At 33.0% G+C, this 12,774-nt stretch overlaps 1 protein-coding gene and 1 pseudogene across 3 annotated transcripts; both read right to left on the bottom strand.

Annotated features, from left to right (window-relative positions):
* The window catches only part of LOC146918427 (uncharacterized), a 72,714-nt pseudogene extending 70,536 nt beyond the window's left edge, over positions 1-2,178 (bottom strand).
* A 2,525-nt stretch (positions 2,179-4,703) lies between these two features.
* RSY3 (Adenine nucleotide alpha hydrolases-like superfamily protein) lies at positions 4,704-12,115 on the bottom strand. Of its 3 annotated transcripts, none has more exons than XM_085720065.1 (11): positions 11,760-12,115; positions 9,948-10,145; positions 9,764-9,848; positions 9,264-9,339; positions 8,893-9,069; positions 8,688-8,790; positions 8,431-8,540; positions 8,191-8,280; positions 7,961-8,089; positions 6,038-6,886; positions 4,704-5,390 (listed from the first exon to the last, which is right to left on the bottom strand). In XM_085720065.1, the coding sequence occupies exons 1-11, from the start codon at positions 12,100-12,102 to the stop codon at positions 5,298-5,300; spliced, it is 2,253 nt and encodes a 750-aa protein (XP_085576191.1). In that variant the 5' UTR covers positions 12,103-12,115; the 3' UTR covers positions 4,704-5,297. The 3 variants fall into 3 exon arrangements, with proteins under 3 accessions (XP_085576191.1, XP_085576193.1, XP_085576192.1); XM_085720067.1 differs by having other exon boundaries at positions 6,038-6,751; XM_085720066.1 differs by having other exon boundaries at positions 8,431-8,537.
* Positions 12,116-12,774: the final 659 nt, after the last annotated feature.

Genomic DNA, 12,774 nt, shown 5'->3' with positions numbered 1-12,774 from the left:
TTGAAATCTGTCCGGTCAAAGGCGGTTTCAATAAATGTTTTCACTTCAAATTGAATAACCAACCATCAAAATATCCTTGCCATATTTAGTGTTGTGTCTCTACTTTTTTTTTCTATATGAATGAGCTATGACCTCCTCCAAGTGGAACTTTCGGCTTATATTTCACGTGCACCATCAAGCTAGGGCAATGCTTGAAATTGACGCTCTGAAAAACGAAGAATGTATAGTCACTTAGTCAGATTCCCTCGACACAAGAACTAGACTATTAGAGAGGATGTGGTGTAATTATTTGGTTACAAGAAGTCATTTGTACCCTATTCCTCCTGTATACGAATTCGGGTAATTTACAAAAAAGAAGAGCAACTCACTATGATAGCAAGGTCATGTTTGGATAAACACCTTAATTAAGCGCTTATAACATAAATGATTATCATATAAGTGTTTATGTATATAAGTCAAAATATTTTTATATAAGCTTTAGGCTATTTGATATCTTAAATTAGTTGAAAACAACTTATGGACATGTCATAAGTTTTTTGATAAGCTCTCTCAAACATTTTTGCAAGTACTTATGCTAGTAGATAAACTATAATAAGCTCCAAAGCCCCGATACTCCAAAAATCACGAAGTATCGTATCCGATACGTATCCGATACCGATACGTCCCGATACGTTCCGATACGCGTATCAGAGAAGTATCGGGTAATTAATTTAATTTAAAAAATATTTAAATTACCGATACATATCGGATACGGCTAACTTATACAACCGATACGGCTAAACTCACCGATACTTCATTCGATACGTGTACACTATTTTTTATTATTATTTTAGCTTTTACTTAACAGACTACATTTTATAAGAAGAATAATAATAAAATAAGCAATAAGAAGTAGTGGAAGTGCAGCTGTCTCCCTCATTCTAAAAAACATGGATCTGGAATGAAACTCATTTTGAGTTTCTCACCGTCAGCGATTCTCCTGATCTCCTCCGGTCTTTCTACCTGCCGATTGCTCCAAGGGGTTACTAGTTCGTTTGCTTCAAAAGAACCCCAAGATGATAGTAAACCACTATGGAGATTTGTCACTGTTGTGCAGAATAATGATTCTGCAGGTGGAAACAAGCTTTGGAGGTGCAACTTTTGTCAAAAAGAGGTGAGGAGTTCATACTCTATAGCGAGATTTCACTTATTGAAAATTGCTGGTGAAGGAGTTCAGGTATGTTCTTCATCATGTTCTGAGAGAAATTGGAGTACTTACTCTTTTATTCAATCTTTGAAAAGAAATAAAATGGATCCAAAAAGGGCTGAAGATTTGGTTTATGTGCATACTAATGTTGGAGTTGGAATTGAATTAGCTGAGTTATCTTTAGATGAACCGGAGTTGGAGGCTACAATGTTCTTTGATGATGGAAACGGAGGAGAGGAGACCGATACAATCCATGTTTCCTCTTAAGTAGTGAATGTTGGACTATGATGTTCTTTATGAATAGCTAAACTATGTCCTTTTTGTGTAGTGCTGATGATGATTTTTTTGGATAGTACTAATGATGTCCTTTTATAACAGTACTTAACTTAAGATATGTAAATGTCACTTTTTTTTGAAGGAATATGTAAATGTCACTTGTTTGCTCATTTTGAGTAATTTGAATGGTAATTTATCATCAATTTTAGTAATGTTATATATTGTGCATTTATATATTTAATTTTAAATTTAATATTTTAAACGTATCCGAGCCGTATTGTATCGGGAATTTTTCAAATTTTTCCGTATCGCCGTATCGGTATCGTGTCGGGTATCGGAGCTTCATAGATAATAAGTCAATTCAAAAAATCCCTAAGAGGTTAACTTACTGGAATGCTTATTAATCTTCCTTGTTGATTGATCAGAACAGGCAAGCTTCTCCTTGGAGCAACTTGGATGGATTTTAACAAAACTAGAGCCTTTTTTGCTGATACGCTAGCATAGTGCAAATACATCTTCGTGTTTCCGTTCGCGAAGATTTCCAATGGAGAATACCTAGATAACTCGTTAAGATACAGCCAATCAGATTCAATCATGTGCCGCACTTCAAGAACTTTATAACGATCAACTACGCAAGTCAAGCAACAAAAGTTTCGTGCTTCTCCACTCAAATCTATGCCATAATCAACTAAATCGGAAAGTACGTCTCTATCCATTTTATCATTCAACTTCTATGTTAGCGTGAATCGATCCATGAAGTAACATCACTGTTAGTTTTAATTCAAGTTAGTTGAGATAAACTCAAAGTTGGGTAAGATAGAAAGTTGTTACTTAGTTTGTTATAGCTGTTAGCTACTTTGCAGCAAAGTTAGTTAGTTTGTTTTGATTTCTTAGTAAGCAAGTAATGTAAATAAGCACGTATATAAGCTTGTTGTAAACCCCTTTCATTGCTAATGAGAATAACAAGTTTGCAATCAATAGAACATTCTCTTCTTCTCTCTCTTAATTCCTCAATTCTCTTAGAAAAACTGGTTACTTGCACTGCATGTAAGCTATTTCTAGAACAATATATGCTTACAACTGTTTTCACAAGTTATCCCAGAGAACATATGAAAATAAGCTATAAACGGCTTATGGACATGTCATAAATTATTTCCAAATGCTCCCAAACAATTTCAAAATTTCTTATAAAAGTCGAGCTTGAATAAATCAATCCAAACAAATGCATAATCATATATTTATACCTAATATGCTGATGTGTAACCTTAAAAGATAGGTTAAAAAATCAGTGTAATCTGAGATAATCTCTTCCAAACTTGTATGTAAAGAAAATGTTTTATAAAATGTAAGAGTATGCATTATGTATGTAGTCCATTAGCAATTTCAAAGCACTGCCTCTTATTTGCCATACTAAAACAATACAAGTTTGAACAATTAATATTATAAGAGTTGAAGAATATTTTATATGATTAAAAATATTATAATATCAAATCAAGATAACAATCTTGCATAAAATTAATGACACAAATTTAGATTAAAAATATGGCTAAGTAAACAAAAATGTTGACACAACTTGATGTTAACAAGATTACAAGAATATGTTTACATATAGGTTATTATCAACATTATACTGTAAGACACTTTGAAGTTTATAAACAATATTATATTACACCTTTTGATCAATGTGAGACTATTTTTAGTGGCTCGGTCTTTTCATATCAAGTGGTATGTATGCATGGGACTGTCAAAACAAAGCCCGTGACAGAAATTTCAGTTAGTAATTCAATTATAGTGATCGATCACTTATCATATTTGGTTGGCACAATTTTACTTTTCACCCTAATAACCAAACCTATCTATTACAGTGGATAATATTTTTATTTATCAGATAAGCTTGGGTGTGTGTAAGGAAATAAAAACTTTTGAACTATCGTCCAATCAAATTTGTAATTTATCCAAATTTAAGTATTTACTGAATCTACTTATTTCTATAAAAGTTGAAGAATATTTTATATGATTAAAAATATTATAATATCAAATCAAGAAAACAATCTTGCATAAAAATTAATGACATAAATTTAGATTTAAAAAATGGCTAAGTAAACAAAAAGTTTAAGATCAAACCTGATGTTAACAGGAATATGTTTACATATAGGTTAATCTCAACTCTATATTGTAAGACACTTTGAAGTTTATAAACAATGTCATATTACACCTTTTGATCAATGTGGGACTATTTTTAGTGGCTCAGTCTTTTCATATCCAATGGCATGCATGGACCGTTATAACAATGCCTGAGACAGAAATTTCAGTTAGTATTTCAATCATAGCGATCGATCACTTATAATATTTGGTTGGCGCAATTTTACTTTTCACCCTAATAAGCAAACCTATCTATTACGGTGGATAACATTTTTATTTATCGGATAAGTTTGGGTGTGTGTAAGGAAAAAAAAACTTTTGAACCATCGTCCAATCAAATTTTGTAACTTATCCAAATTCTAATATTAACCAAATCTACTTATTTCTATAAAATAAAATAAAAAAAAATCAATCTGCAACTAAATTTGATATTTAACTCCAGATAAACTGATAATCTTTTTAATTTTATGTGTTTAATGATCATTTAAATATAAAAAAAAAATTGGTATAGGAAAACAATTTACTCTTTTCTCGTAAGTCATAAATATTAGAAAATAGTTTTTCACGACAAAGCGTTTTTTTTTTTAATGGTTTACAAAGCATTTTAATATGAGATTATATAGACATTCTGATTAACTCGCCAGTTTATCAATTTAATAAGTTGTTGTAGTAGAGTTGCTTTATTTGAAGTAACTTTTTCGAGTTTGCATACGTTTGATATCAGGTTAAGTGTGTCAAAATTGCAGTGACCCGCCGTGACTTTTCAAAAGCTTGTGCTAAAACATGATGCATCGTATTGATCCCGACATACCTATTGTGATACCAAACAACTCGTAGGGTGTGTTTGGATGAAGAATTTAGGAGGAAAAGGGTGGGGAGAGTTAACTTTTCCTTTTCAAATTACAAACACGGTAAAAAAAAATTGAAATAACATGATAAATGATCATATAATACTTCGATCACACTTAATTTATTTAAAAAATAATAATATTTTATAGTGCATGTGCATACCCTCAAGCCTATGTGGGTCTGCCCTTGTTTGTCACCACTTGATTGTAATGAGATGTATCTGCTTATCACAAACGTTTGCTCAAAGTACTCTAGCAAAAAAGGTAATCCTCACATTTTTATTAATATATCATCAGAATATTGTTTTTGTTTTGCTATTTTAAATTTTGGAGTCTATACATTATTGATGGATAATAATGTACATGACATGACATTCAATTATTTGACCTTTGTAATCAATTGTATTGACCAAATCATATTTTACTAAGAAAGAGCAGTCAATGAGATTAGAAGAGGTTTGCCATGCACAGTTTGAGCATCCACTTCCATCTGGAGTCCTGGATGAAGAACATGAACAAAACCAATCTACATTCCTTATAGAACCTGTTAAGCATCTTCCATGATGAACACTAAAGAAATCTCCATCACCCTTTTTACCAGCTTGCCTAAAAGGCTCTGTCAGTAATCACCGTCTAATAAGCTCATGTTCTACTGGCAAGTTATGGCTTCTGGTGACCGTGGCTAGGACATTGTTCAATTTTTCGACGTGCCCTTTTCGGTTGACTTGAAATGTGTTGGGTCAAGGGTGGTTTCAATAAATTTTCTCACTTCAAATTGGATAATCAACCACCAAAATATCCTTGCAATCATGATATTTAGTGTCGTGTCTTTTTTTTTTTTTTTCCTATATGAATGAGCTATGACCTCCTCCAAGTGGAATTTTCGGCTTATATTCCACGTGCACCATCAAGCAAGAGCAATGCTTGAAATTGACACTCTGAAAAATGAAGAATGTTAGACGCTTAGTCAGATTCCAAATGTCAAGTGCTGAACTCAGAAAAAAAATTCAAAATAGTAAGCGTTAAATTATTAGAGAGGATGTGATCTGATTATTGGTTACAATCTATGAAGCATTGACATGGATACGATATAAGACACTGAAAATATTTAGACACCAATAATAATTATTGAAGTTAACACTTTACAGAGAGAAATATGAACTTTTCATTATTGTAAAATTGTGTTATGATGACATGGAGGAACTTCATCATATATAAAACCAAGGATGAAGTTCTAGCTAGAGGGAAAATAACAGAATAACAGTTAAGAAACTAACTAAACTGTTAAACAGTTATCAGTTAACAACTAACTGAAACTGACAACATTAACTAACTCTCTTAATAATATTTAAGAAAATTGAAGTGGTTTAATGTAGCTAAACTTGTCGATGTCGGACACTGACACGTGTCGAATATTAGACACTCCTTCATTCTGTAGTGGCAGTGTTACGCAAGTTAATTATCAAGAAATATCGGTATTTAGAGAGCACCAATTGCAACTGTAACTTATTCCTACAGATAAAATAGGACAATTTACAAAAAAAAGTTGAGAAAATCGCTATGATAGTAAGAGAGGTTAACTTACGGGAATGCTTATTAATTTTCCATGTTGATTGATCAGAACAGGCAAGCTTCTCCTTGCAGCAACTGGGATAGATTTTAACAAAACGAGGGCCTTTTTTGCTGATACACTGGCATAGTGCAGACATGGAGCTGTTTTCTCCATCATCTTCGTGTTTCCATTTGCTGACATAACCTCATATTCTGTGAAGTTTTTGGAAAGAGAATACTTCGATAACTCAGCAAGATACAGCCAATCAGATTCAATCATATGCCGCACTTCAAGAACCTGATCACGACCAACCACACAAGACGTGCAACAAAAGTTTCTGACTTCTCCACTCAAATCCATGCCATAATCAACTAAATCGGAAAGTACGCCTCTATCCATTTTATCATTCAACTTCCATGTTAGCATGAATCGATCCATGAAGTAACAGCACTGCCCCGGCTGAAGCGAATTGCCCGAAGTGGCAGCATTTTTAACTTCATGCTTTGATGTGAGGTCAGAAATGGCTCCAACTTTGGACCTGAAGCGGTCGGTTTCCTGCTTCTGCAGTACAAGAATGCTATTGTAGGTTGGTTCACTGATTATGTTTAGTCTTTTAGCTTCATCCAGAACTGATTCAGGGTTCACATCCAAAAAGTGGACATCTGATGCATCTAGAACCAAGTGATTTGAATTTGATTTTTCATCTTCTATAATCTTTTCCAACTCATCGGCAACACAATACTCATGCTGTTTAAAAGAGCATGTCTCAGCAAATTCCATCTTTAAAGGTAAAGCAATGTCAACAGAACAGCAAACTAGGACTCTGGACCCTTTAGAACCAGGATCCGGACAAAGGTAACAACCAGCGGCAGAAATCGAGTTCTACAGCATAATTATGGACAAAAAGATTAGTAAAAATTTGAAATTTATCGAATAGTTATAGTTAAAAACACTGACATTGGACATGACACTGACACGTAGACGCCGATAATAATTAAAAAAGTGGAAGTGATGTGTGAGCGTCGGACATTGACACGGACAGGCTTTCGATATAAGGTGCCGATACTACGCAGCTTTCAGACATGTATACAGCTAAGACGATGTTTGATGAAATTGTATGATAATGTTGGGAAAAAAGCAGTTTGATGTAAATAGATTTACCTTGCATGGGAAAGTACCTCTGAAGCATGGGTGCTCCATTTTGCTAAACGTACCAGTGCCGGGTACTGCGCGGGTACTGGTACAAGTACTGTACGCGTACTGTACGCATCCATGAAGCACCAATCTTATTTTTTTGTTTTTTAAGGTTGGGTACGGTAATGGTACTGGAAGGGTACGTATATCCTCTTCTTTTTTTTTTTTTGGAGAAAATGAGGCTTTTATGAGAATTAATAGCAATTATAGTTTTTTTTTGTTTTTTTATAAAACTCAAACTTGAGAGAAATTGGAGCACTTATTCTTTCACAACCAAGTTCTTCTTCTTGTGCTGAGAGAAATAGGAGCACTTATTCTTTTATCCACTCATTGAAAAGAAATAGACTCGATCCTAAAAGAGCAGAAGATTTAGTTTTTGTTCATACAAATCTTCGTCTTCTCTCGAGAAATTGTAAAAGTTATAATGAAGGAGAAACAATAATGTGGGATATTGGTGGAGATGAATGGAATCTATCTGACGGAGCTGGTATTCTTGAGGTTGCTAGTCTTTCTCTGGATGAACCTAGCATGGAAGCTAGTCTTTTTACTGAATATGAGGAAGGAAATAGTGATATTGACACTATTGGAGTGTGATTTTTCCTATTCATGCATAGATATTAAGTTTTGTCCCGTACTTTAGTTTTTCAATTTGGATGTTTTAGCGTCGTAATTTTTTTTGGGTTGAATTTTTGTCGTCATTTGAGCAATATAATTTTCTCATGCAATGTTATTTTAAATTAAAAAAAAATTATCCTAACGTACCCGTAGCTTTGTTTTTTGAGAAATGCCGTATCCCGTACCCGCACCTATGCAACACAGGAAAGTACGTAGGTAGTTCATTAGCAATTTCAAAGCACTACCTCTTATTTGCTTCTGTCTTTGTGAAACAAACTGAAACAATAAAGTTTGAACATTATTATGACTAGAAGAGTATGCACATACAAATAAAGGTTCAAACAAAACAAAAATTTCATGTATAAGATCATAAGTACCTGCAAGACCAAGGAAAGAAATTTCATCAGGCACATGTCCTCAATTTTAGAAGGACAAAGAATCTGTAAATCAATAACGGCGTATCCATGCTGCAAAAATAACCAATATCGTAGAATCAGGACAGGAGTAAAATTCCATAGAATGCAATTATATAAACTTAAGAAATGCCACACTCAACATAAAGTAGAATTCAAATAGGCAAATGCAATGAATAGAATAAATAGTTAAATGATACTCACGTCATTGATAACCACAGCATGATGTATTAGGCTATGGCAAACTTGATCGACATATGTACGTGTTTTTCGACATGCAGAAATCACTCTTTGGAGTTCAGACTTAAATGCTGCTGAAAAAATAAGAAACCATCATTTGAATAACTCAGAGCCATTACTCACCCATATTATTAAAACCAGAAAAGAATGTAGGCCAGAAGAACTTAGCAATGACTTGAAATACTATTCAAGAAATCATAATGCTCAACATCACAACTTACAAGATGACAAGTGATTAAGTTCCCTTCGTATCCTATTCCGTGTGAATAACTGGTTTTGATTTGTTGGGTCTTCTACCCACTCTTCGGTACCTCCTCGGCATATCTGTGAAGATAAACGAAGATGATTAAAATTATCATGTAAACATTCCAATAAGAGATGGGAAAAAATGAACAATACATAAATAAACAAATATCAAGTACCAACCTTATACATGTCTTCCTTTGAAAATTCCAGAAGAGGCCGCACAAGAAGGATGCCTTGATTTGCCGGAACTTGACAGTAGGAATGTGTATGCATAGGGAAAATCTGGGAGGTGAAAGGTGTGCCTGCAAGTCCAAGCACACCACTATTTCGAGAAAGTCTTAAAATAAATAACTCGGCCTGCATAATTTCTCAGAAATGAATACATGTCTAACATCTTGAACAAGCCTTCAAAAATTCAATTTTTTTTAATCACTTACGATTACGACCACAAGGGCTCAAAGTATTTCAAAAACTCCAATCTTATTTTAGTCTCGTTTGAAAATAATATGGAAGAATAAAAAAAATTGAACATAAAGTATTGCCAATTAAACCTGGTCATCAGCATGATGTGCAATAAACAACATTCCAATCTGGTGTTTGGCACAGACATCATGAAAGACTTGGTACCTAAAGTCCAAAGAAGTTAAAATCCACAATTAGCACACTTTATCGAAATTCCCAGCACAAACATCTAAGGGCCCGTTTACTTTCATGTTTTCTGTTTCCATTTTCAGTTCAACTTATAGGCATAAGAGAATATAGATCTAATATTTTCTTCATCGTGTTCTTTTATATTTTTTGAAAACAGGTCTAGCATTTAAAAAAGAAAATTAAAATACCAAAAACACTATTTATATCGTTTCTGAAAACAAATTCTGCCTAGCTTCTCTTTCATCTTCTCCCTATCACAACTGTTCACTACATACGTCTTAAATCTCCTTATTAGCAATTACAAATGAACATAAATATTAGAAAATGAAAACTGAAAAAGTGTTCTCAGAAAATAAACGAGGCCTAATATTTTATTAACACGACATTTGAATGCAATAACCTCATGTCACGAGCAGCTTCTTGCAATTGACCTTGTTTTGGCTTGCCACTTGGCCAATCACAATTAACAATCTCACATCTGATTCCTGCATGAAGTGTTTAGGTCAGAAAAGTTCATAGTTTGAATAAGTTCAAGAACTCAAATCACATTTCCAAACTATATAAAACAGCCAAGTTAGACCTACCCATTTGAGAAACGCGGTTACGAACAATGTTGGCCTCATCTTTACTCTCTGCACGTAGTCCATGATCGACAATTATTGCCAACAGACCGTCAATGAAACCACTACTGTCAGTGCTAACAGAATTAACACCAGCAGTTTTCCATCCAGCAGTTAACACACAGAGTGCCATACTGTCAGGACCACCAGAGACTCCCAAAGCTGATAGGAAAAGAAGCACAATAGCATCACACAGACAATAAACAATGCAAAGAAAAAAAGGAAGAAAAAAAAGGTTTTTTGCATCACTAGCATATGGGCAATTAACAAATTAAGCACTTATTCAACAAATCGCTCTTAGAAACTAAATTCAATCCTTATTCATAAACTATTTATGCAAGAAGTCTGGTCTATAAAGCTTTGGATTGGTTTATTAGAGCTTATCTACTGGCATAAGCACTTGTGAGACTGTTTGGGAGAGCTTATTGAAACAACTTATGAGTTACGACGACATGTCTATATAAGTTGTTTTCAACTTATTTCAACATGCTCTCCAGGATAGCTTATAAAAATAGCTCATAGCTTATACAAAAACAATCTGCCTTTGTTTTATCTTTTGTTATCGAAATAGACTATACATAAACACTTAAATGATAAATGCCTATGCTATAAGCACTTAATTAAGTTGTCTATCCAAACAGAGACTAAAAGCAACTTAAAGATATGTCATCAAATATCTTTAAAGTTTATAGATTTAAAGCTTATTGAAATATGCCGAGAACAACTTATAGCTATGTTATCGAATATTTTTTATACTGGTTTGGATTGCTTATTTGAGCTTATCTACTGACATAACTACTTGCGACTTGTGAGGCTTTTTGAGAGAGCTTACGGAAACAACTTACTGCTTATATGGGAGTCGTTTGACTCTATTTTACCTTTTTATTAAGAGCTTATACACAAATACTTAATGCTATAAGCACTTAACTAATTAAGTTGTATATCCAAACAGAGCCTAAATAAGCTTTCCAAATGACTCAATGTGCTAAAAAACCAATTACCATCATATTGACTTTAAGCTTGGATTCTAACAAAAGCTACACATATAACAAGAAGGGCACACTCCAAATTGTACAAATAACAAAACTTCCCAATAAGGATTAAATTTTTCTGTGTGAGGATGAACCAAGAAGGGTATGTTTGGTTCCACTTCTGAAGGAGCCAAAATTGACTCTCGAGGTGTATAGATTTTGACATGTTTGGATATCCTTGAAGAGAATTGATTTTGCCTCTAGATTTGATTCTAACTTGAAGCTAGAAATTGGAGCTTTTGATTCTAAAATTTATTTTTACACTTAAATTTTAAATTTATTGTTAACATACTTTTACATGAATAATATCCAAACATAAATCACTCCACCTTCAAATCACTTTTTCAAAATCAATTAACTCAAAATCAATTCTTGTCACCACCGAACCAAACATGAGAACATCTCTACACCTCTAGAATCATTTTTGTCTTCTCCAAAAGTGGAACCAAACATACAACCATATACCATCACATTATCCTTAAGCTTGAATTCTAACAAATGCTACAAATATAACAAACACTCCAAGTAGCACAAATAGCAAAATTCTCAAAAAATATTGAATTTTTATGCGTGTGAGCATTATACTTTACCATCATATTGACTTTGAGCATGGATTCTAACAAAAACTACAAATACAACAAAAAAGACGCACTCCAAATCACACAAACATCAAAATTTCCCATAAAAGATTAATTTTTTCTTTGTATGACCATGAACAAGAGTGATAGGAAAAAAAAAAGCTAACCAATTCTATGGTGCGGTTTGATTCCAGCCATATCCATTCTCCTAGAAAAAACTTGTCTATATTTCACCATATCAATTGAGCATTGCTGTGAATAAGAAGAAGAGGAGGAACACACTGTGAAGCAACATGGTGATGAAACAGAGGAAGGTTTTGGAAGGTGTAAAAGGTGAGAAAACGGTGAAAGTTTGAAATTTTTTGATAGGTTTTTGGAGAAGGAAGATAGTAGAGTGTTTGCAGAGAGTGATGTTGGTGATGATGACAGGATTAAGCCTCGTGCCATAACCTCTTTCAGTCGGAACAAAAACCACTTCACCCTGTTCCACTGTACTTTGTTACCAAACATAAGCTAAACCTATGTTTTGTGTTGAGTTCACAGAGACCTACTTAACCTTAACTTTTACGAACAAAAATACTCATAAATGATTTTTTTTTTCTTTTGACAAAAGTCATAAATGATTTTGATATTCTATAATTTAAAGATTATTTTTAGAGATTTTATTAAAAATTAAAATCTATTTTATACTTGTTTATTGTAAAAAAATTATTTAAAAAAATAATTTAGTTTGTTTGGATACAATTATACAAAAAATATTTCTTAATACTTTTAATAGTTTGTCTTTTTAAAATTAAAAATATTTTTAATAGTTTGTACTATTGAAAATGTTGTATCATGATGTGGTAGGGTGTAGGGGATAAAAATTTATGTCTTTGGTCAATCCTTTTTTAATACATGTTTTGTTTCGTCAAATGATCATTTCTAAATCAAATAAGGTATAAAAAAAATTGATCAATGCTTTGGTTTATAGGAAATGCACCCTCTAAGAATTTAATTTTGATACAATTTCACTCTTAACAAATCACAATCAATCTTAAACGATGATAAAATACGAGTGTAAATAAAAAAAAATTATTGATGGAGGTTGGGTCTAGTATTTAAGAAGAGACTAGTTTCTTATAAAGTGACAAAAGTAAATGGTACCAAATTTAATGTCCGTGGGCGTTACCAATCGAATAA

This window comes from Medicago sativa, chromosome 6, assembly GCF_051527215.1.
Source record: "Medicago sativa cultivar Bolivia chromosome 6, Bolivia_mono, whole genome shotgun sequence".
Classification (NCBI taxonomy): domain Eukaryota; kingdom Viridiplantae; phylum Streptophyta; class Magnoliopsida; order Fabales; family Fabaceae; genus Medicago; species Medicago sativa.
Note: the sequence above shows the minus strand (reverse complement) of the source record. Positions and strands in the feature narration are given on the sequence as shown.